We start from the raw sequence: 25,394 nt of genomic DNA, 5'->3' as shown, positions 1-25,394 counted from the left end.
TAATTTACAGGAAACTATTTCATAAAAATAGTTTACAGTAGGAAAAGACTTTTTTTTTAAAGATTTTATTTATTTATTTGAGAGAAAGAGAATGAGAGAGAGAAAGCACATGGGGGGGAGGGTCAGAGGGAGAAGCAGACTCCCTGCCGAGCAGGGAGCCCAATGACGGCCTCGATCCAGGGACTCCAGGATCATGACCTGAGCAGAAGGCAGTCGCTTAACCAACTGAGCCACCCAGGCGCCCAGGAAAAGACATCTTTAAATGTTAAAAGGAACTATTACTAACATTTTAACGTACTGTTTTTTAATTTATTTTTTAAAATTGTCATAATGCTCTAAGGCAAATATGTTCAAGTAGGACTGCTAGGTCAGACGGTAAGCACATCTTTAACTTACATAAGAAATTGCATTCAGGGGCGGCTGGGTGGCTCAGTTAGTTAAGTGTCTACCTTTGGCTCGGGTCATGATCCCAGAGTCCTGGGATCAAGCCCCATGTCGAGCTCCCTGCTCAGCTCAGAAATTCGGCTTCTCTCTCTCTCTCCCTCTGCCCTCTGCATGTGCTCTCTCTCTTGCTCTATCTCCCTCAAATAAAATCTTAAAAAAAAAAATTGCATTCATTTTCACGAGATTGTACAATTTTGCATTACCACCAGCAATACAGGGAAGGTTCTAGTTACTCTACATCCTTGTTTGCCCTTAATATTGTTAGTATTTTTCTCTTTCAGCCATTCTAATAGGCGTATGTTGCTAACTCACTGTGGTTTTAATGTGCATACTAATGACCAATGGTCTTGAACATCTTTTCCAGTGCTAATTTGCAGAGTAAATGGCCATGTATTGTGAATTTATTTCTTATTCTCTATTCTATTCCATTGGTTCACATGTCTATCCCTTCCATAATACCATGCCACAGTGGCTCTATAATTTGTAAAGTCAGGTAACGTGATTCCGTTTTTCTTTTTTTCTAAACTGTTTTTTTAGGTATCTTAGTTCCTTTGCCCTTCCATGTAAAATTAGAATCAGCCTGCTTACATTTATAGGAAAAAGTCCTGCTTTTTGGTAGGCAGTGTGTTAAATCTACAGATCACTTTGGAGAGAACAGACATCATTACTATGTTGGACGTTCCAATACATGAACACAACATGTCTATCCATTTACTTAGGTTTGTGGTTTCTTCATCTTGTTAATCTAATCGTAAGCATTACAAATCCTGTACGTGTTTTGTCAGACTTATTATAAATGGAATTTTAAAAAAATTTTCTATTTCCAACTATTCATTGCTTATATAAAGAGGATTCATTTTTGGGTTGTTGACCATATTTCCTGTTATCCTGAGAAAGTCACTTGGTAGTTGGAAGTTTTTAAAAATAGATTCCATATAATTTTCAACCTAAACAGTATTATCTAAAATGGGAATTTATTTTTTCCTTTCCAACTATAAGCTTTTTCTTTCTTTTTCTTGCCTTATTACAACTAAAATTTATTTTATTATGTTGAATAAGAGGGGTTAAGAGTAAACATCCTAGACTTTTTACCCATTCTAGGGGGGGAAGCATTCAGTCTTCCACCATTAAATGTGATATTGGCTATAGAGTTCTTGCAGATGTCCTTTACCAAATTTAAAGAAGTTCTTTTCTATTCCTAGTTTCCTGAGTGTTTTCATCACACACAGCAGCACGCTGTATTTCATCAAATGCTTTTTCAGCATCTACTGATATGATTGACCATGCATTTTTTTTTTTTTTTAAGAAGACTAAAGCTTCTCAAACTCAGCACTTTAGACATTCTCAGCCAGAAAATTCTTCTTCGTAGGGTGGCTTGTCCTATGTAACATAGGATGTTTAACATAATCCATGGCCTCTACTGATACTAGTAACCCTCTCAGTAGTAGTTGGGACAAACAAAATGTCTCCAGAGACTGTTAAATGTCCTTTTGTGTGGCACAATCACCTTTAGTTAAAAACCACTGTTGTGGGGCACCTGGGTGGCTCAGTCCTTAAGCATCTGCCTTCAGCTCAGGTCATGATCCCAGGGTCCTGCGACTGAGCCCCGCATTGGGCTCCCTGCTCGGTAGGAAGCCTGCTTCTCCCTCTCCCACTCCCCCTGCTTGTGTTCCCTCTCTCGCTATCTCTCTCTAATAAATAAAATCTTTTTTTTTAAGATTTTATTTATTTATTTGAGAGAGAGAATGAGATAGAGAGCATGAGAGGGGGGAGGGTCAGATGGACAGGGAGAAGCAGACTCCCTGCTGAGCAGGGAGCCCGATGTGGGACTCGATCCCGGGACTCCAGGATCACGACCTAAGCCGAAGGCAGTCGCTTAACCAACTGAGCCACCCAGGCGCCCCTAAATAAATCAAATCTTAAAAAAAAAAAAAAAAAGAAAAAAGAACTACATTAGTTTGAGAAGAAGTAATTTTTAAAAAAGGATTATAGTACTATCTTCTAGAAGAATAACTGACTAAACACCCAAAAAAATATTGAATAATAATGAGGAGGGGTTAATTGATAAGCTAGGTAATAAATTTCATTATGAAGCTATTATCATTAATCAAAGCATAAGAAAAGACTTATCATTGGAAAAGAGAGTCCAGAAAGAAACCCAAGTATATAAAAGAATTTTACTAGGTTTTAACTATTCTGAGGAATACAGAAACTAACTTTAGAAAATATAAGTAACAATTCAAAGATTTCTTAAAAATCATTCTTAAAAGCTCATAGTTTTTACAAGTAAAATTTGTATACAATAAAAGTTAAAATTTAGGAATAGATATTTGCAACAGATGTCCAAGTGTTAATATAAATATAATAAAAATATCAACAAATATAAGGAGCTTTTATTCATCAACAGAAAAAAATCCACCATACCAAAATAGGCAAAAGGTATTATAACTGGAAAGGAAGGATATGCAAATACCAATTATTACATAAAAAACAAAAAGTACTCCATAATAAGCAAGGAAATGCAAAATTTAAAAACACGGTACTAGTTTTCACCTATCAAACTCCTATTTTTATTTTTTTAATGACGATGTCAAATGATGCTAAAGAATCAAAGGGAGCATTCTCCTTTAGCACACTGGCATTCTGAAGGAATAAACTGCTTCAGTACAACTTTTAAGGAAATGTGGATTTCCTGAAGGAATAACCTGAATGCTAAACTGTGTTAATGCCAGGTAGATAACGAAAATAATGAATAGCAGTGATTTTAAACTGCGACTGAAGGATTTCCATGGCCATCTATGGAAGGAAGTTGGAAGGAACGGACCTTCAGAGACCTTGCCCTCTGAATCTCTTCATTTGGCTTGTCTTGATTTTTATCATTTATAAATTGTAATCCCAAGTATGTACTTTCCTGAGTTCTGTGAGTCACTGTAGCAAATGATCAAACCTAAAAAGGCTGTGTGAACCCCCAAATTTATCAGTTGGTGAGAAGTGCAGAAGGCCTGGGGACCCTCTAAATTTCCAAGTAGTGTCTTCAATGTGGGCAGTCTCAATGTGAACTGTGCCTTTCAGCTGTGGGGTCTGTAACAGGTTAGTGTCAGAACTGAATTATGTTACACTAACACCCAATTACTATTTTTTAAAGGTGGAGTACGTGTAAACGCATGCCCAGAAAAGACTGAAAGGATCTACTATAATTTGCTAATAGTGATCTTTTTTAACTACTAGGACTATGAGTAGTCTTTATACATTCTTCCACAGAACTCCTGCAAACGTGAAATATTTAAACCACTCATTTTCAAAAACATCTAACAAGGATAACTTTACTAGGAAACTTACCTTTTTGTGCTTTCGCTGTTATTTCAAAGTATTTGACAGTAAGATCCTGAATCGACAGCACAGCCATGTGAGCTTTTCGCTGCCAATCAGCATCTTCTTTTTGTAGACTTTCAATTCTTCGGGGACCCAGATAATCATTCTCCATGGAAATCTTCAGAAAAAAAGAAAAATTAAAAAGCCCATTTCTTTCTTTCTTCATTCATTCCTTAAACATTTACTGAATGTTTAGTTATCAGGCAGGCATTGTGCCTTGTGCTAAAACAAAGAATACTTATTTTCTCTTGCTCTAGAGTATAAGCTATTAATTTACAAAACAAACAAATTAACAGTAACATTAAAGACATTTGACACAGAAATCTGTTCCCCATTCCTCTCTACTTTTTCACCCTTCCCCTCCTTCACGTATAAAAAAGGACATACAGCAAAATGTTAAGATGTTATTTTTGGGTGCTGAGATAACAAGAAATATATTTCCTCCTTTATGATAATTAGATTTTCAGGTTAAGAATTATTTGTGCCACTAAATACTTATTTATAACTGGACATAAATAATTGAAAACTCAGATTTTTAAGACTGGTAATTTATAAAAACCAGCCCGTCTATCTACTAAAGATCTCTGGACAAAAGTAAAAGACAAAAATTAAATATTATTTGCAAGAGTTACAAATAGAACAAAAGAGAGTTGAAAATCAAATGATGGACAGGGATGTACCAGCTGAATGCTAAAGTAAAATTCACAGAAGTGACAGTATTAATATAAAAGTATATAAAAACACTACACAGGTATGTTTAACATGGAAGAAAGGTGAAATCCAGCAAGACTAGCAATGGACCCTTTGTGCACTCTATCCTGCTTTATCATATAGTGAGAAAAGACTGCCTAAAAATTAAATGAGAAGTTAACATCTTATTAGGATGATGAAAAAAAAAAAACACAGAGAAAGGTATTAACCCATCCCTGGCATATTTCTGAAAAACTAATCAACCATCATGAGCCACCAAAAAAGCTGTAAAACAATTTCAGAACTAGAAATACAGGCTCTATTCGCTAAATGGTGCAATAAACAAATTAAAAGAACAGCCTGAACCCAAAATAAAATTTTAATCACCAGGAGCCCTTTCTCACCCCTGCGGAGGCTTTCCAGAAGGGGCTTGCGCAGGGGACTTGGCACTGAAGTGGCCGAGCTGTCGGGAGGGGCCTGAGTGGGCACTTCGAGGACCCAAGATTGTCTAAAGCCACAGGGAAAATGGTGGAAAACTCACCATCGCCATTGCCAGAAAGAACGATTTATGGCTTTGTTCTTTTCTCAAGCTCTCAATCTGGCTTCATCCTGTATCTTGTGTGGGCATTTATTCCTGAATCTTGGCTAAACTCCTTGGGATTATCCTATTGGCCTCAAAAATACTGGTCAGTTGCATTGCCCGTCTACTTCTTCATCACTATAGTAATTGGTTACGTACTCTTACTCCATTCATACAATCACAGATAACTATGCTAAAAATCAACAGCAGAAGAAATACCAAGAAGAGGCCATCCCAGCATTAAGAGATATTCCTATTAGTGAAGTAAACCAAATGTTCTCCCTGACAACTAAATAACTTTATGCCAAAAACTAAATTGTATGTAGACTAACACTGAGCATTTCCTATAATTTTTTATATAATAATTTTGACTATAATTATTTTGACTCTCTCTCGTACCCAATATTGAAATGTAAACAATTAAGTTGATTCTTTTAGATTAAGTTGTATTAGTATTATAAAAGTTCCTATTAGTTATTAAGAGAATAAATAAAATACTGCATTACCGTATTTAAAAAAAATTTAATCACCAGGAAATGTAACCTAAAGGAAGATAATATTTGGTTTTAATCTTGAAAAAACAATATATTGCTTCTTAAGCAAATGAAAAGGCTTCCAGATAGAGGGGTAAATATATGCAAGAGCATTTAGTACAGAACCGAGCACACAATGAGCAATTTATAATAAGCAGTGTTATGAATGGACCATAGCAAGGCATAAGGAGGGATCAAGAATGACTAGAGGGGAACCTGGGTGGCTCATCAGGTTAAGCATCTGACTTCAGCTCAGGTCATGATCTGAGGGTCCTGGGATAGTCTCTCACATGGGGCTCCGTGCTTAGCAGGGAATCTGCTTCTCCCTCTCCCCCTCCCCCTGCTTGTGTGTGTGTGCACTCCCTAATAAAAAAAGAATGACTAGAAAAAATCTGGGGGTGCCTGGCTGGCTCAGCTGATGGAGCATGAGACTCTTCATCTCCGGGTTGGAAGTTCAAGCCCCGTATCGGGTGTAGAGATTACTTAAAAAAATATACAAAATCTTAAAAAAAAAAAAAAAAAAAAAAAAAAATCTGTATATAGAACTGCCATCTCCTCAAAAAGTAAACAATGAAGGAATTGCTGGTTTCAAAGGGGCGAGGATCAAGGATTTCATTTTATATATGTTAAGTCTGATTTTGCAAAGTTCATGGCTAGAGATATAAATTTAGGTAGCCTTGACATACAGATGACATTTACAGTCATCAGAGTGAAAGAGGTTATCTAAGGAAGTCATGAGAAAAAGGCTCATGATTGAGCCCTAAGGAATTCTGACTGTGAAGCTGGGTCAACAGCCTACAGAAACAAAGCTAGAGGAAGTGGGGACACCAGGCAAGTGTGGAATCACATAAGGAGCAAGATTCAAAGGAAATAAAATCTGTCCAACACTGCTTGTTGGATGTAGGATGACACCTAGTACCCAAAGATCTAACAGTATTAAGATCACTGAACTTAGCAACAACTTAATTCTAGAGTATAAGCAAATTTCCTTTGCCTATTAACTCCCATGACATCTTCAGATCTCAGTTCAATTACTAGATCATGGAAGTCTTCCCAACTTCCCATTATAACCTCTTCAGTGCAACACATATAACTTTCCTTCAAAGCACTTACCAAATCATACTTTATAAGATTTCGTGACCTTTAACTATTAACTGCTTCCCCCTCTGAAAGTTCTATGAGGGCAGAGAATGCACAGGCTTTTTTTGAGTGTGTGGTTTGTTGTTTTCTTTCGGTTTTTATTTTTCTGCTTCTCACTAGCATACTGCCTGGCATGAAATAGGCAATCTAAAATATTTCCTAAAAGAGTAAGTAAATTAAAAATTCACTCTGCACCTGTTTTTAATGAGGAGAGAGATGTAGACATGTGTATAAATAAATACTCTTTTGAGAGATCTGAGTGAATAGAGGAAAAAAGGGTGGTGCTAGGAGAGGACAAGCTTAACGGTAAGCCTTTTGCTTTTTGTTTTATTTTAATGGGAGATCATGGAACAGGCTGAGAAGTGATAAGCTGTATCTAGCAAAGGGAAAACATAAAGATGCCAGGGGAAAATGGGGCTAATTATAGTAGAAAGGTCCTTAAGAACAACATGGGAAGGAACAGGATTCAGAGTACTGGTGTAGGGAATTTGCTCTTGGCAAATGTAGGGAAAGTTCTTCCGTGGGCATAAAGAAAGTCAAGTTTTGGATTTGTAGAAGCATGAGGGGAATTTCTCTTTGATGATCTCCATTTTCCCCTGTGAAAAAAGAGTCCAGATAAGAAAAGGTTGGTACAGGAGAATGGAGAAGACACAAAATAGCTGTTTTTAGATAGTAGGATGATGACAAACCATTTAGAAAAACTTTCATGAAGCAAATTTTTTTTTTTTTTTTTTTTTTATGATTTTATTTGACAGAGAGAGACACAGCCAGAGAGGGAACACAAGCAGGGGGAGCGGGAGAGGAAGAAGCAGGCTTCCCGCGGAGCAGGGAGTCCGATGCGGGGCTTGATCCCAGGACCCTGGGATCATGACCTGAGCCGAAGGCAGACGCTTAACGACTGAGCCACCCAGGCGCCCCGAAGCAAATATTTTTTTAAAAAGTAACCAGGGTTATTGTGGTCATGGTAAACAGGCACAAACTCATATACTGCTGTTAGAACCATAAATTGATGAAAACCTTTTCTGGCAATTATTTTATGATACCATATTCTTTTCTTAAATACCTATTTTCTTACCTATTTAAGAAAATACCTTCAAAGAAAAATAACCAAAGATGTTCACTATAATGTTTTTCGAAATAAAAGAAAAAGTATCTCACAAATATCTAACAATAGAGAATATTACAGATGATACACCTATAAAATACAATTCTATGCAAAAATGTTTATGAGGTTTCCAGTAAGAAAGGAAAATGATTATGTTGTAATATTAAGACAGATCAAATCACAGACATAATTTCAACTACATAATGTCCAGAAAAAAAGGAGAAAATATGTAGAATGTATTACTGAGGTCATCTTTTGTTAGATTATGGGTGACTATTTTTCTTTTCTGTTTAAAATCTGTACTTTCCAAATCTTCTTTATTGTGTATGTATTGCTTTTATAATCATGAACCAAAAAAATGCTTTATCTCTTCTTTGGTTCACAAACCGTACCAACCAGACAAGATGAAGACACATTATCCCAGAGGTTTCCTGTTTCTAGTCAAGCAAACAATGAGCTCCTGTTTCCATATAGGAGGACCAGCAAGAGGCAAAATTATGAGACTTACTTTTTTTTCCAGTGTGTGTGGGAGGGAGGGGAAGTGGAGATATGATCAGAACCTAAATGTCTTCCTTAATAGTTGGAAAACAGAATTACGTGAGCTCCATTTCTGGGACTACAAAAATAGTGCCAAGTAAGGACAATTAAGTCAGTAGGAGCAGCTTAGATTCTTGGTATCAGATTCCCTACTTACCAAGACTGGAATTAATTCTCAGAAGACAATTACTGGTATCTCCAGTCACATACTGCAGGAGTCAAACTTACATGATGCTACTGGATATGGTTGGTTTTTTTCTCCCTTTTAGACTTTACCATGGCTAATATTTGGAATCATTCAATTATATAATTTGAATAAAGAGCCCATTGTACTGGGTGCTTCAGGGGATGTAACATAAGATACACATTCTCCTCCTAAGAAACTTACAATCTAATTGGAGGGTGGGATAAGCAAAGATATCTGTGCTGCAGAAATCTGTCTTCAAATTAGGAGACCTGGCTGTGCTACGTAGTAACTATGAGAGCTCTGTTTGACACAATCACTTAACATTCGATTATTCACTCAAAATGATGATGTATTATAGCATTTTCTCAGCAACAGTACAGTACTAGGCAGTAGGCATACAAAGATACTCAGCCTAGTGGAAGACACAGACAACAAAGTAAGAATTAAAATAGAGTATGAAAATATATCAAAGATAGAGTATTCCTAAAATACTATGGGAAACACCAGCTATGGAGGTTGCAGTACCAAGTCTGGGAAGAAAATTTCTAATGGGAATGATGAGCAAGTAAATTCTGAAAGAACAAGTAGAATTTTGGGGCGCCTGGGTGGCTCAATCGGTTTAGTGTCTGCCTTTGGCTCAGGCCATGATCTCAGGCCTTGAGCTCCTTGCTCAGTGGGGAGTCTGCTTCTCCCTCTGCCACTTCCTTCCCCCCCACTCCGCCCATGCGCTCTCTAATAAATAAAACCTTTAGGAAAAAAAAAAGCAAAAAAAAAAAAAAAAAAAACAAGTAGAACTTTATCCAGGTATTAAAAATGGTGAAGGATGTCTGTGTAAAAAGAATAAATGTAGGGCGCCTGGGTGGCTCAGTTGGTTAAGCAACTGCCTTCGGCTCAGGTCATGATCCTGGAGTCCCGGGATCGAGTCCCGCATCGGGCTCCCTGCTCAGCAAGGAGCCTGCTTCTCCCTCTGACCCTCCCCCCTCTCATGTACTCTCTCTCATTCTCGCTCTCTCAGATAAATAAATAAATCTTAAAAAAAAAAAAAAAAAAAGAATAAATGTATTCTAAGGGGCGCCTGGGTGGCTCAGATCATTAAGTGTCTGCCTTCGGCTCAGGTCATGATCCCAGGGTCCTGGGATCGGGCCCCACGTCGGGCTCCTGGCTCAGCGGGGAGGCTGCTTCTCCCTCTCCCTCTGCTTCTCTCCCTGCTCATGCTCTCTCTCTCTCTATCCCAAATAAATAAATAAAATCTTTAAAAAAAAAAAAAAAAAAAGAATAAAGGTATTTTAAGACCCTTAAAGTAAATGAAATGTTTGGCAGGAAGAGAATTCATTTAGCTGTTTACATCAGGATATACTTTATTGAGGTTCAAAACTGCAGAGGGCTCTAAAGGAAGGGTATGATTTTGACAGATACATATAGTATATGGGGAAAGAGAACCACCCAAAAGGCGGGCTGGAGGCAAGAAATGACCTGAGCAAAAGGCTAGCCTAGAGGCAGTTAGGTTCAGTGTGTTAAGAGAACAGTTCAGCATGGCAGAGTTTAGGTAAAACAGATAAAGGCAATGGGAGATAAGACTAGAAAAAGAGGTGTGGTCACTATTAGGAGACCTTAAAATGTCAGACTGAAATCACACTTAGCTTGAGAGGCACCAGGAAACCTCTGTGGGATTCTTAGCAATAAGTGGCATACTTAGACTTCAGCTCAGATAGAAGGACTCAGAAGATGTGTTTGCTATCTAACAAAATCATCAAGCTTTGTGCTTTGTTGTGATTACCGCCGATTTTTAAACACTCAAGTTAAAAGGTATAAAATTAATATTCATAAGTGTGGACCAGAGATTTAGTAAATTTAACACTGCAGCCAAATTTTAAACTCTTACTCAGCACATTATGATAGAACTTCTTTTTGATGACACGATTAAACTTTATACCCTTTCAAGGACTTGGTATACTGTACCTAAAACCATAAGCTAGATAACTAGGTTTTTTTTCTAACTTTGAAAAAGTCTAAAGATATGTAAATTCTTGTCCATTAGTTCCCAGGTTCATCCTTATGCTTTGTGATGCTAGAGTTGGGGCTCTGTGAACCACGTTTAGGCTTTGCCATTAGAAAGGGCTGGAGGAGGGAGAAGAGATTTGCTTCTTCCTATGTATATCACTTGACTTTCCTGTTTGCTGTTCCTATGAGCATCATCACAGATTCACCTCTTCCTCCCAGCATCCGCAGTTCCTTCCTGAAGCAGTTCACAGAATCCAGTTTTCAATTTGTCAGCCTTAGCAGAACTAGCCTCACTTTCTGCCCACCCTCCCCCCATGGGGAACGAACACCAGCCTGCTCTATTCCCAGACATCTAGGTCTCTCCTTTGACCTGAGACATACCAGCCCTTGACGAGCTATGTTGCCTTCCCCAGACTTCAGCTCCACACACAGTCCATTCTCCATGTTAAAGCATTAACAATTACCATCTCTTTCCTGTGTGCCACCAATCCAGGAGTGGTGGCTGTTTTTACAATTGTTAGCTCTGATATCTTAGTTGACGTCTTAACTATCTGGTTAACAACTTTAAGCCAAGTTAACAATTCTTTGTATTAAAATCTCCCCTACTGAAATAACCAGTTTACTTTTCCAATCAAACCCCTACAGACAACTACGGAACAGAAATTTAATAAACAGAACAAGCAGTGTTCAAAATTCAAAAATCTTAACTCTGATCATTAAATAGAAATCTTTTTCACTTGGATGGCTAACCACTGTACAAAAGTGAGGAAACTTACATTCTGGCTTTTTAAAGAGAAAAAAACTTTTTTAAATCTGCTGGTATTTGAAGATAATTTGTACTTTGTTGTTGGATTATCTTTACTTCACAGGTCCCCGGTAGCTCGCCGTGATCATATAGTGGTTAGTACTCTGCATTGTGGATTATCTTTACTTCACTGTACAGGTATATTCAAATATACGCAACATAAACACCTCTCTATGCTTTTTAAATGCCGTTTAAATGACTTCTGAAACAAAGTAGTTAATACTGCAGCCAACTTTTTAAAAAAATGTTAATATAGTTTACTGTACCTAAGACATTAAGCCAGGATACTAAGTTCTTTTCCTAACTTGGCAAGTCTGAAAATGTACAGCATTGGTCAGTTGGATCATGTGCTTAAAAACAATGACATCTCTGTTTTCAATTTCAGGGCTAGAAAGAAAACAGTGCCTGTTTTTAAAATGGAAAAAAGTATGTGTCAGTTTAGGTAGCTATAGTGAGACCAATGTATAAATACAAATTTCTTGGCATCAATTACTTATTATGAAGTACATCACTTCCCTGGATACTGGTTTTATATGAGAAACTTAGTGTTATTCCTGTCTATTGTTGGGTTAGTGGGTGAAGAAGAGAAAAATACAGCAAAACAAAACCTCCAATTCTCACGTGAAAGAGATGCTAAGATAAATGTGTATATATACTGATGTAGTAGTGCCGCAAATTTTCCACGCCCAGGAATCACCTGAAGGTGACCAAGATTAACAAAATGATATGATCAGATTTGGAAATATCTACTCATGCATTTTTTGAATTCAAAGTAAATCAGTATTCTTGAGAAAAAGTGTGAAATGATAAATTTTTTTTAAAGATGAGAGAAATCTGGGGTGCCTGGGTGGCTCAGTGGGTTGGGGGTCTGACTCCTGATTTCAGCTCCGGTCATGATTTCAGGGTCATGAAATCAAGCCCCGCGTCAGGCTCCACTAGGGAGTCCACTTGAGATTCTCTCCTTCTGCCCCTCCCCACTGCTCTTGTGCATGCTCTCTAAAAATAAATCAATCTTAAAAAAAAAAAAAAAAAAAATGGTGAGAGAAATCTAAAGGCAAGGAAACCAAAGAAAAAATAGCTCAGGTAAGAGATAAGTACCTTTTTTTTTTTTTTTTTTAAGATTTCATTTATTTATTTGACAGAGAGAGAGACAGCGAGAGGGAACACAAGCAGGGGGAGTGGGAGAGGGAGAAGCAGGCTTCCCGCTGAGCAAGGAGCCCGATGTGGGGCTCGATCCCAGGACCCGAGCCGAAGGCAGACGCTTAACGACTGAGCCACCCAGCCGCCCCAAGAGGTAGGTACCTTAATGTATACTGATGGCACTACATAGTTCACAGCTGGCATGCCATAGTATACAGTGATCCAACAGTGTAAAAACCACCCTGCACAAAAGTGCCCCATCAAGGGGGCAGAGTGTGGAGACTGAAAAGCAGCCCATCTTTTGCCAAGCCATGTATACAGCTGCACCTGCCCAGAAGAAGGCCCTTTTCTAATTTGTCCACTGGAATAGGGGCTGGGTAGTGTATATCTTTCTATCTCACACAAGGATACCTACAGATTTGCTTGGGGAGAGGAAGGGTGGAAGAGCACATTTAAGATACAATGAGGAGATAATTGGCAAAATGAAGTGCCTGGCTACAAAGGGGAGAAAAGAGCTGAGGATGCCTTCTAGATTCTAGCTTATTTCTTTCAGCAAGTACTAAAAAAAGTCGGCCAATGTGTTTGAAGTGCTTTTAGCTAATACACAAAGACAAATCAGTGTACCAACTCAGTACTTACCCTAACTCATTAATATGCTGGATTTAAAAATCTAGATAGAATCACCTAGTTTGAATCTCACTCTGTGGATGCAAAAACTGAGTCCCAGACAGACTGTAACTTTGAGTTCAGTGTGTTCCATCCCTTAGTGGTTTCAAGTTCTTTTAAACTTGTGGTTCTCACACTGAAGTATGTATCATAATCACCTGGAAGGCTTTTTAAAACAAAGATTGCTGAGCCCCTCTCCCTAGAGTTTCAGTAGAGATCTGAGGTAAGGACCAGGAATCTGTATTTGTAACAAGGTTCCAGGTGATACTAATGCTACTAATGAGGTAACTTTTAAAACTTAAAAAAAGAATACAAAATAAAAAAAAATTTTAAATACCATTTATATAAATATAATTAAGACTATACTGGGGCTCCTGGGTGGTTCATTCGTTAAGCGTCTGCCTTCGGCTCGGGTCCTGGGATCGAGTCCCACATCGGGCTCCCTGCTCCGCGGGGGGCCTGCTTCTCCCTCTCCCACTCCCCCTGCTTGTGTTCCCTCTCTCGCTGTGTCTCTGTCAAAAAAATAAAATCTTACTACTCAGCTATTCAAATCCTAGTTATTTATAAAAGAGAAATAAATCTTTAAAAAAATCTTTTAAAAAAAGACTAAAGTATACTTAATATAAAATATATAGTAACTATATTATAAAATGTGAATATATATTTTGTAAAATATCAAGACATATTAAGTATAAGCATATGAATATTTTATAAATATTATATAATATATAATACAAATATACATTCAGGGTATCAAGTTAACTTCTTTTCTATCATGCTTTAATATCTAGGTTAAAAGCACTGGAAATTAAGTTCTTTCTAAAGAATCTAGAGTACAGGTCAAACTCCACAGGATGCTATAGTGTTCTAGCCCTGGACCACCTTTCCTCTCATTTCCTACAAATCCTTAGACCCGAGACATACCAAACAATTTACACCCTGTAGTATAACTAAAACAGCAAGCTTTGCAGTCCAACAGACATGTGTTTCAATCCCAGCCATGCTATTTACCAGCACTGACCAATGGTGCCAGGCAGGAGTGAAGATTTGGTAATTTATTCAATAATTCATTTTGACTAAAAGCACAAGCACATACATGCCTATTCACTGTACCATTCCTGTTTTTATCTGTATCTGGAGTATTCTGTATTCCAATCTCCAGTGCAGACATATGTACCCACTTCCTATTGAATTGTTGATTCTTTCAATGGTGAAGTGCTCAATAATCCCTCTTTTTCCATGTATCTTTAGGCAATGTTGATCACTCCAATTTGTGTGCCTCTACATCAACTTTTACATGATACTTTTTTTTAAATCACCCTTATTAAATTATAATTTACATACAACAGAATGTTCCTGATGTAAGTGTAAACTTTGATGAATTTTGACAAGTTTATATATTCATGTAAAAACCACTATAATCAAAATTTAGAGCCTATCAATCACCCAAAGGATTCTGTAACACCTGTTCCCTCTTAGTCAATCTCCACTGCCTAACCACAGGCAACAAGTGCTAAGCTTTCTGTCAATATAGATCAGAACCATCATCTCCAGAATTTCACATAAATGGATTCATACAGTTTACACTGTGTCTATTGCCTTTTGTTCAACATATTTTTTGTGAACTGTTTTATTAAGGCTTAATTTATATATAAATTAATCCATTTAAAGTGCTCAATTTGATGAGTTTTAACAGCTGTATACATCCAAGCAACAACCACTACAATCGAGACACAAAACATTTTTATCACCTCCAGAAGATTCCTCATGCCATCCATCCCTTCACACATGAATATACACTTGTATTTGGCTTCTTTGACTTAGCAAGATTTCAAATTTATCCATGTTGTCGTGCCTATCAAGAGTAAATTCCTTTGCACTGCTGAGTATTTATTCTGTAATATGGAACTACCACATTTTGCTTATCCATTCACCCACTGATGGTTATTGGGGCTGTTCCAGTTAGGGGCTACTGGGAAGAAAGGTGGCATGAGTATTAGTGTATCAGTCTTCGGAGTAGATGTTTTCATTTCTCTTTTATAAATAACTAGGATTTGAATAGCTGAGTAGTAAGGTATGTATATATATAAAACTCCTTAAGAAACAGCCAAACTGTTTACCAAAGTGGTTACACCACTATAAAATATGCTAGGAATATCTGAGAATTCCAGTTACTCCATATCCTTACCAGCCCTTGGGAGCGCCACAATTTTTTTTTTTTTTATTCATTTGACGGAGAGAGAGCACAGGTGGGGGGTGGGCAGAAACAGGCTCCCCACTGAGCAGGGAGCCTAATATGGGGCTCGATCCCAGGACCCTGGGATCATGACCTGAGACAAAGGCAGCCACTTAATCGACTGAACTACCCAGGTGCCCTCGTGCCAGAAATTTAAATTATATTCACTCTAATAGGACTGTAGTTTTAATTTGAATTTCCATGATGACAATTTTAAGCTTCTCTGTGTGTGCTCATTAGCCATTTAAGTGTCTTTTAAATATTTAGCGGATTTTTAGGAACTTCTGGGTAGCTCAGCAGGTTAAGCGTCTGCCTTCGGCTCAGGTCATGATCCCAGGGTCTTGGGATGGAGCCCCACATCACGCTCCTTGCTCAGCACAGAGCCTGCTTCTCTCTCAGCCTGCTGCTCCCCCTGCTTGTGCACTCTCTCACTCTCTGACAAATAAATAAATAAAATCCTTTAAGTAAACAAACAAATATTTAGCTGATTTTTAAAATTTTTTGGTTGTCTTACTGAGCTGTACAGTTCCTTTTTCAGATGTATTAGAAGTATTTCTTTTCCCAGTCTGTGCGCTTGCCTTCTATTTCTTAATGATCTTTCAAAAATTAAGTGTTTAATTTTGGTCAAGTCCAACTTATCAAAAAAATTTTTTAAAGTTTATGGCTCAAGTTTTCTGCATCCTGTCTAAAAAGCCTTTACCTTTTCTTTCCCAAAATTGTGAAAACTTCCTATGTTTTCTTATATAAGTTTTCCGTTTTGTTTTGTTTTTTAAGAGAGAACTGGGGGAGTGGTGGTGGGGAGAGGTAAAGATCTTAAGCAGGCTCCACACCCAGCACCGAGCCAACACAGGGCTCGATCTCACGACCCGAATCAAAATCAAGAGGTCTACACTTAACCTACTGAGCCACCCAGGCGCCCCTCTTATGCACGTTTTAGAACACGAGATTCTGTTGAAGTCTAAGGTGGATTTCAAGTTAATTTTTGTACATGGTTTGGTTTTGGTTTTTTTCCCCTTAATTTTTCTTTTTTAAAATTTTTAAAAATTCTTTTTTTTAACAAACCCTTGTGTCAAAGGCTGAATTTCAATAGATCGCAGCAAGGGAGCTGCTCTGCTACATACAAACCCCGACCCAGAAGCAGGTCGTCTACGAAGGGTTTGGCACCAGGTTCCCCACGAACGTGCGTTGCGTCACCGGCGACGGGGCAGCCCCCTTCCCTGGGACAGGGGCTCTCCACATCAGATCCCGGTCACGACATGTGGAGGCCCGCCGGCAGGGAGGTGGGGGACCCACTATCCGAGGCCAACCAAGTCTCTGTGGCGCTGCCTTATCGGTCTGCCTGGGCAGGATTCTGACTTAGAGGCATTCAATCATAATCCCACAGATGGTAGCTTTGCCCCACTGGCTCTTCAGCCAACCACATATGAGATCAGTTTTTTTAATGTGGGTATGCACTTGTTCTGGTACCATTTCTTGGAAAGATTATTCTTTCTCCCACTGAACTGCTCTGTCACCTTCGTGAAAAACTTACTATATAACCACGCATGTACTTCTGGATTCTATTCTATTCTGTTGATTTACAATTCTATCCTAGGCCAATAGTACAATGTCTGGATTTCTCTAGTTTTTTAGTAAGGAGGACTTATTACCTGACTTCAAATTTTATCTTTTTCAAAATTGTTAAAGCCCTCCTTTGCCTTTCCATAAAAATTTATAATTCGCTTGTCAGTTTCTGGGGGAAAAAAACCCACTAGAATTTTAATTTGAATCTACAGATCAACTGAAAACGGACATCTAAACATTACTGAGTCTTCCAAACTATTATCATGATCTCCCCATTTCTTACGGTACACTTAATGTCTCTCAGCAAAGTTTTATAATTTTCAGTATACAGAACTTTCATATATTTTGTAAAATTTATTTCTAAACAGTTCATGTTCAGAGACACTTATAATGGTGTTTTAAAGTTTCTATAATTTTCATTTCTAAAAGACAGAAAATGCAACTGAATTTTTAACATTAACTTTGTACCTAAATTTACATATTATTTTCAACAGTTTTTTTTGTTTAAGATCCCTTAGGATAGGGGCACCTGGGTGGCTCAGGTCGTTAAGGGTCTGCCTTTGGGTCAGGTCATGATCCTGGGGTCCTGGGATCAAGCCCCATATCAGGCTCCCTGCTCCCTGTAGATTTCTCAATGCATCTACAACTTACCTTTCTAGGCTCTTCTCATCCCTGCCTACTCAACAGAATGCCCTTTGAGATACTCTAAAATGAGGTGCTCAGGCTCTATGTAATCTTATTCGACCAAAACAGAATCTTTGGGGAGAAAGGACCAGGTATCTGCATTTTTAAAAAGCTCCTCTATGGCCAGCCAGGCTGAGAACTTTGAAACAGGCAGGGAACTATGAAGGTTAAAAAAAAAAAAAAAAAATACCTTGATCTGTTGTCTCCGTAGCATGGCAAGTTCTCTCATGTCTCGGAATGGCTGTAGTAAATACTGATATAGTTCAGTTGTGGCTTCTGCAAGGCTGCTATAGGCTTCATCCTCCATCTGATACAAGTCCAGAAGCTCGACCATGCTTTCTGTATTCTTGTGCTTATCCAAAAGCTATGGAACAAGAAAATTTTATTACAAAGAATCTGATTATAATAGCCTATAAATACTTCCTTTTAACTCCCTCCCTTATCCTCTTCGGATGTTAGAATACTGAAACACAGAAGGAATGAAAATCACTGAATGCTTTTCATCATTTACCTCCATGCTGAGATGTCTTACTACTCAAGACCTACTTGAATCATCCCTTTCAAACTGCTCTCATCATATTATTCCTGTTCTGTGTATTTTCTGGGACTCCATACTATCTATCTGCCTAGACTTAAATCCTTAAATATATTTTCCCAAGTATCTTGTAGCTTTCTCCGTATTTATAAAAAATTTTTTTCTTTGCTAATATACAAAGTAGTTAACAACTCTTACAATATTATTTTACTAATTTTCCCAAATCTTCTTGGCACTCCCCTCCTCCTCCCAGTTTGGAACATTCCCACATTAACTTTCAACTCCCACTTACCACACTCAAAATCTAGGTTAATAAAAACCTCAACTATACTAAAGAGTTTAAGACTGACTATAATAGATTTTTATAACTATTACTTGCACTCCTTGGTACTCGTGTATGTGTTTGTGTATGTTTTCATTCATTCCTCAGCAAATACGGACATCTAACACATTAGGCACTGGGCTAAAAGCTGGGCATACAAAAACATGGTTGTTCTCTTCAGGAAGTTTACAGTGTGGTAAATAAACAGAAACTAAATAACTAAAACTAAGTAAGTTTTTAAAAAATTACAAACTGGGGCACCTGGGTGGCTCAGTTGGTTAAGTGACTGCCTTCGGCTCAGGTCATGATCCTGGAGTCCCGGGATCGAGTCCCGCATTGGGCTCCCTGCTCAGCAGGGAGTCTGTTTCTCCCTCTGACCCTCCCCCCTCTCACGCTCTCTTCTCTCTCAAATAAATAAAATCTTTAGAAAATAAAAATTTAAAAAATAAAAATTACAAACTGTGACAGTCTCATTTCAAAGGCACAAAATTCTGCTTTTTATTCCATACCTAAAGTTTTCACTACTATCTTCCTCCCCAACTTTTTGCTTTAGTTACATTGCGCTATACATATTATACTCAATTTAGAGTCCAAATTCACTTCCTGCCCAGATTCTTACCACTAAATGTAGCAACACCTATGCCTTAGTCTTTTGCCTACTATATCATTAACAATCATGATGGATCAGATAATCTAAAATGTTTTTATGACAAAGAAGTACTATATAAATACTTGTTATTCTGTTAATATTCTAATTCCAACTTCCACTGCTAACATGGAGAATTTCCACTATCCAGTATCATCTGAATAGTTCCTCTTAGACCAATTCTCCCATTGATGGTGACTATAAACCCTGGGAAAATATTACAACACTACTACCTGAAGGCACTGTAAAGTGACCAGAAATAAATAAAAACTGGAAAGAACATCAATACTTAGAAGATAGGAAAACCGTAAGTGAGTTTTTATTCACAGCATTTGGCCTGAGGGGAGGCCCCAGTGGCTGCCAGAGGAGAGAAGTTTGGCTGAAACAGAAAGTTTGGTGCTTGAAGAATCAGAGGACTGAGTTCAAGACAACCACAGCACCTAGAAAAGGGGGTAAACGCTGAAACGGAGAAAGCCAGGGAGGAAATCCCAAATTGGTATATAAACTCTACTCAAGGGGCATCTGGGTGGCTCAGTTGGTCTTAAGCGGCTGCCTTCGGCTCAGGTCATGATGTCAGGGTCCTGGGACGGAGCCCCCAGCTGGGCTCTGTGCTCGGCAGGGAGTCTGCCTCACCCTCTGCTCTGCACCCCCCCTCCCCCCACTTGTGCACTCTAACAAATAAAAATTAAAAATAAATAAATAAACTCTACTCAAATTTCAGGCTGATTACCAGAACTATGTACGTACAAGATAGGCTGTGGGCAAAGCAGCTAAAGATAAAAATGTAATATTTTAGCTGCGCTTCTGTGAACGATGAGTAGTCTGCAGTTGAACCAATTAAATTAAGTATCTGCTAAAACAAATCTATTTTAAAAAAAAAATCAACATTCTCTGGAGGAATATAACACACAACAGAGGCTCTGCAAGGTACCATTTATAATGTCCAGAATACAATCCAAATTTAGCAGACCTATAAAGAAATAGGAAAACAAAACAATGCTCAAAAAGCAATTAAATGGAGAACTGTAAGATGAGATACTTTCGATTTCGCACAGATTTTAATTCTAATTTTTTTAACGATTTTAATTTATTTGATAGAGAGAGAGAACGAACACACAAGCAGGGGGAGCAGCAGAGGGAGCAAGAGAAGCAGGCTCTTCGCTGAGCAAGGAGCCCGCTGTGGGCCTCGATCCCAGGGCCCTGGGATCATGACCTGAGCTGAAGGCAGACACTCAACTGACTGAGCCACCCAAGAGCCCCTCAATTTAGCAAAGATTTTAAAGCATTATAAAATGCTAATGAATGCAATTTGCTCATGAAGAATAAAAGTCTCAAAGGAGAAATAATTTTTTAAAAATATTTTATTTATTTGAGAGAGAGCAAGTGAGCACGGGGGGTGGGGGGTGCTTGGGGGCTTGATCTCATGGCCCCGAGATCTTGACCTGAGCCAAAGTCAGATGCTTAACCGACTGAACCACCCAGGCACCCCTAAAGGACATTCTAGAACCAAAAAATATAGTGTCTAAAATAGTCCTAAGGCACGGACACACTAAGAGGTTAAAAGATTAAAAAAGTAATCTTAAGTCTATGATGAGCACTTCCTATTCCCCTACTTCCTTGCTGTTGCATCAGTAGAGCTCCTGTATAAAAGAATGAAACTGGGCGCCTGGGTGGCTCAGTTGGTTAAGCGACTGCCTTCGGCTCAGGTCATGATCCTGGAATCCCTGGATCAAGTCCCGCATCAGGCTCCCTGCTCGGCAGGGAGTCTGCTTCTCCCTCTCCCACTCCCCGTTTGTGTTCCCTCTCTCGCTGTGTCTTTCTCTGTCAAATAAATAAATAAAATCTTTAAAAAAAAATAAAATAAAATAAAAGAATGAAACTGAAAAAAACTTCATTTTTTTAAGATTTTAAGAAGTGGGCGCCTGGGTGGCTCAGTCATTAAGCGTCTGCCTTCAGCTCAGGTCATGATCCCGGGGTCCTGGGACTGAGCCCCGCATCGGGCTCCCTGCTCCGCAGGAGGCCTGCTTCTCCCTCTCCCACTCCCCCTGCTTGTGTTCCTGCTCTCGCTGTCTCTCTCTTTGTCAAATAAATAAAATCTTAAATTAAAAAAAAAAAAAAAAGATTTTAAGAAGTAACTAGGAAAACCCAAAACACCACGGGAGACAACCAGACACCAGAGGAAATCCTAGCCTCTGCCACCTATAGCAATTGCCTAGATTAACACAGATGAGTCTCCTCTAGGTGAATAACAAAACCTCAGTCTAAAGGCATATTTCTCTCAGCTCCTTTTGCCTAGTACCATCATGTCCAGCTTTCAAAAAAAATTACAAGGCATATTAAAAGCACAGTTTGAAGAGACAGCAAGCATCAGAACCATACTCAAGTAAAGCAAGGATATGGGAATTATCAGACCAGGAATTTAAACTATGATTAATATGGTAAGTGATCTTGGAGTGCCTGGGTGCCTCAACAGGTTGAGTGACCGACTCTTGGTTTTGGCTCATACCATGATCTCATGGTTCGTGGTATCGAGCTCCATGCTCAGAGGGGGAGTCAGCCTGAAGGCTCTCTCCCTCTGCCCCTCCCCCCACTCCTGCTCGCACCTCTCTCACACACACACACACACTCTCTCTTAAATACACAAATCTTTTTTAAATTATGCTAAGGAATCTGATGGAAAAAGCGGACATGCAAGAACGAATGTATATAACATAAGCAGAGAGTTGGAAATACTAGGAATCAAAAGAAAATGCTATAAATCAAAACCACTAAAATGCAAAAATGCAAAAAAATAGGCTTATTATTAAGCTGGACAAAACAACAACAAAACAAACCAGCAAATGAGCTTGAAGAAATGTCAGCAGAAACTTCCAAAACTGAAAGGCAAAAACAAAAAAAATATTTGAAAAAACAAAATATCCAAGAAGCATGGGACAATTACCTACAAAAGAGTAAGGAAAAATTTGTATCAGACTTCTCTTCAGAAACCATGCAAACAAGAGAAGTAGACTGAAATAGTAAGAGTTCAGAGGTCCCTGGTCGGCTCAGTCAGAAGTTGTGATCTTGGAGTTGTGAGTACAAGTCCCACATTGGGTATAAAGATAACTAAAAACAAAACAAAACAAGACAAAAAAAAACTTAAAAAAAAGTTAAAAATCCATACACCTAGAATTTTGTATTCAGTGAAATTACCTTCAAAATTGAATGAGAAATAAAAGAGATCCTCAGGCAAACACAAATTGAGGGAACCTGTCTTGCAAGAAATATTAAAAGATTATTTGTCAGAAAGAAGGAAAATTATATAGGTCAGAAACTTGGATCTAGGTAAAGAAAGGAAGAATGTTAGACAAGAATAAAAGTAAAAAAAAAAAAAGAATAAAAGTAAAATAACATCTTTTCCTATTATTCTTAACGGATCTAACAGCTACTAGTTTACTCAAAATAGGAGTCACAATACATCCAGTGATTACACCTTACGGATTAGTAAAGTAAATGACAGCAAGGTTACAAGGGACAGGAGGGAAGAACTGGGAATACCTTGTTATAAGGTACTTGTACTACATGTAAAGTAGAACAGCATGATCTGAAAGAAAGGTTGGTTAGGGGGCGCCTGGGTGGCTCAGTTGGTTAAGCGACTGCCTTCGACTCAGGTCTTGATCCTGGAGTCCCAGGATGAGTCCCGCATCGGGCTCCCTGCTCTGCAGGGAGTCTGCTTCTCCCTCTGACCCTCCCCACTCTCATGTGCTCTCTCTCTCTCTCATTCTCTCTCTCTCAAATAAATAAATAAAATCTTTAAAAAAAAAAAAAAAAGGTTGGTTAGTACTGCAAACCTATTATCGCAAACTTGAATGCAACCACTAAAAAAAAGTTTTAAAAGTATCACAGACATGCTAACTGATGAGGTTATACTGAGAAAAAAACAGAATAATATAAGATGCTCAATTAATACCAGAAGGCCAAAAGAGTGGAAAGCAAAAAGGACAAAAACAACAGGGCAATCAAAAGAAAATAGTAACAGATATGGTAGGTATTACTCCAACTGTACCAATTATCACTTTAAACATCAATGGCTGAAATACACCTCTTAAAAGAGACTATCAGGGTGAACATAAAAACAAGATCCAACTGTATGTTGTCTAAAAGAAACTCACTTTAAATACAGACACAGATGGGTTAAAGTGGGTTAAAGTGGTAAAGACATACCATGCTAACACTAGATCAAAAGAAAGCTGCAGTAGCTACATTACTTTCAAAAGCAGACTTCAGAACAAGGAAAATTATCAGAGAAAATTATAAAATAGTTAATTCTCCAAGACATAATAATCCTTAATGTGTATATGCCCAAAAACATAACACCAAAATACCCAAGTTAAAAATGGATATAACTACAAGGAGAAAAGGAGTCCACTATGACAGCTGGAGACATCAAGATCCCTTATCAGTAATGGACAGATCCAACAGGCAGAAAATCAATAAAGATATAGCTGAACTCAACAGCACCATCAATGGGACATAATTGACATCTATCAACTATTTCATCCAACTGCAGCAAAATACATTATTCTTTTTGAGCTCACATGGAACATTTACCAAGACAGATCACATTCTGGGCCTAAAACACATCATAATAAATTTAAAAGAACAGAAATCAGGGGCGCCTGGGTGGCTCAGTCATTAAACGTCTGCCTTCGGCTCAGGTCATGATCCCAGGGTCCTGGGATTGAGCCCCACACGTCGGGCTCCCTGCTCCGCGGGAAGTCTGCTTCTCCCTCTCCCACACCCCCTGCTTGTGTTCCTGCTCTCTCTCTCTCTGTCAAAAAAATAAAAAATAAAAAAAAAAAAAGAACAGAAATCATACAAAGTATGATTAGACTACAATGGAATTAAACTACAAATCAGTAACAGAAATATTTCTGGAAATCCCCAAAATCCTTGGAAGATAAAACAACACAATTTTAAATAGTGCATGGGTCAAAGAAAAAGTCAAGAGAAATTTTAAAATATTTTCAACTCAAGAAAAATGAAAACAGCAAAATTTCTGGGTTGCAGTAAAAGTGTTTAGAGGAAAATCTGCGGCATTGATTGCATATTACAAAAGTCTGAAAGCAATAATCTAAATCTTTACCTTAGAAAAGAGCAAATTAATTTCAAAGACTGCTGGAAAAAAAATTTAGAGTATAAATCAATGAAATTGAAAAGAGAATCAATAGAGAAAAATCAATGAAACAAAAAACTCTGGTTCTTTGAAAACATCAATAAAATTGATAAACCTCTATCAAGGTTAACAAAGAAAAAGAGAAGACACAAATAATTAATATCAGAAATGAAAGAGAGACATCATTACTGATCCCATGGACATTAAGAGGAATATAAGAACATCTCTATGCCCACAAATTCAAAAAACTTGGTGAAATGGATGAATTCCTTAAAAGATACACTCTAATGAAACACAAGAATAGATCATCTGAACAGGCCTTTATTCAAGAAATTGAATTCATAATTAATAACCTCGTACGTAACACAGGGAACACCAAGCCCAGATGGGCTCACTGGTGAACTCTACCAACAATTTAAGGAAGAAATTTTGCCAATTCTCTACAGTCTCTCAAGAATACAAACATAGAGGGAATACTTCCTTATTCTAAGAGGTCAGCATGTGCCTAATACCAAAAACAATTACAAGAAAACTACAGATCAACATCTCTCATGAATGTAGACGCAAAAATCCTCAACAAAATATTAGTAAGTACATACAACACTGTATAAAAAGAATCATGCATTATGACCAAATATGATTTATTCCAGGTATGCAAGACTGGTTCAGTATTAAAAAAAAAATAATCAATGTACTCTATCACATTACAGTCTAAAGAAAAAAATTCATGATATTAATAGATGCAGGAAAAGCATCCGACAAAACCCAATGCCATTCATGAAAAAGAAACTATCAGCATACTAGGAATACAGGGAAATTTCCTCAACTTGATAAAGAACAAAAAACCTAGAGCTACCATCATATTTAATTGTGATAAATTAGATGCTTTCCCATAAGATAAGGGACAAGGCAAGGAGGTCCCCTCTCATCATTCCTATTTAACATCATACTGGAAGTCCTAGCTAATGCAATTAAGAAATAAAAGGTGGGGCGCCTGGGTGGCTCAGTCAGTTAAGCATCTGCCTTTGGCTCAGGTCATGGTCCTGGGGTCCC

The 25,394-nt window shown here is 38.0% G+C and overlaps 1 protein-coding gene and 1 pseudogene across 1 annotated transcript in view; one reads left to right on the top strand and one right to left on the bottom strand.

Annotated features, from left to right (window-relative positions):
- JMY (junction mediating and regulatory protein, p53 cofactor) overlaps positions 1-25,394 on the bottom strand; it is a 93,091-nt gene that overhangs the window by 39,181 nt on the left and 28,516 nt on the right. The window contains exons 2-3 of the mRNA XM_035014728.1: positions 17,874-18,047; positions 3,784-3,934 (exon numbers count right to left, since the gene is read on the bottom strand). Of these exons, the coding sequence (XP_034870619.1) occupies positions 3,784-3,934; positions 17,874-18,047 (325 nt within the window). The remainder of the gene's footprint in view (positions 1-3,783; positions 3,935-17,873; positions 18,048-25,394) is intronic.
- Positions 4,786-5,383, top strand: LOC118016938 (annotated as a pseudogene).

The sequence above is a fragment of the Mirounga leonina genome, unplaced genomic scaffold (assembly GCF_011800145.1).
Source record: "Mirounga leonina isolate KUSES-001 unplaced genomic scaffold, KU_Mleo_1.0 Mir_168, whole genome shotgun sequence".
Classification (NCBI taxonomy): Eukaryota; Metazoa; Chordata; class Mammalia; order Carnivora; family Phocidae; genus Mirounga; species Mirounga leonina.
This window is presented reverse-complemented; position numbering and strand designations above follow the sequence as displayed.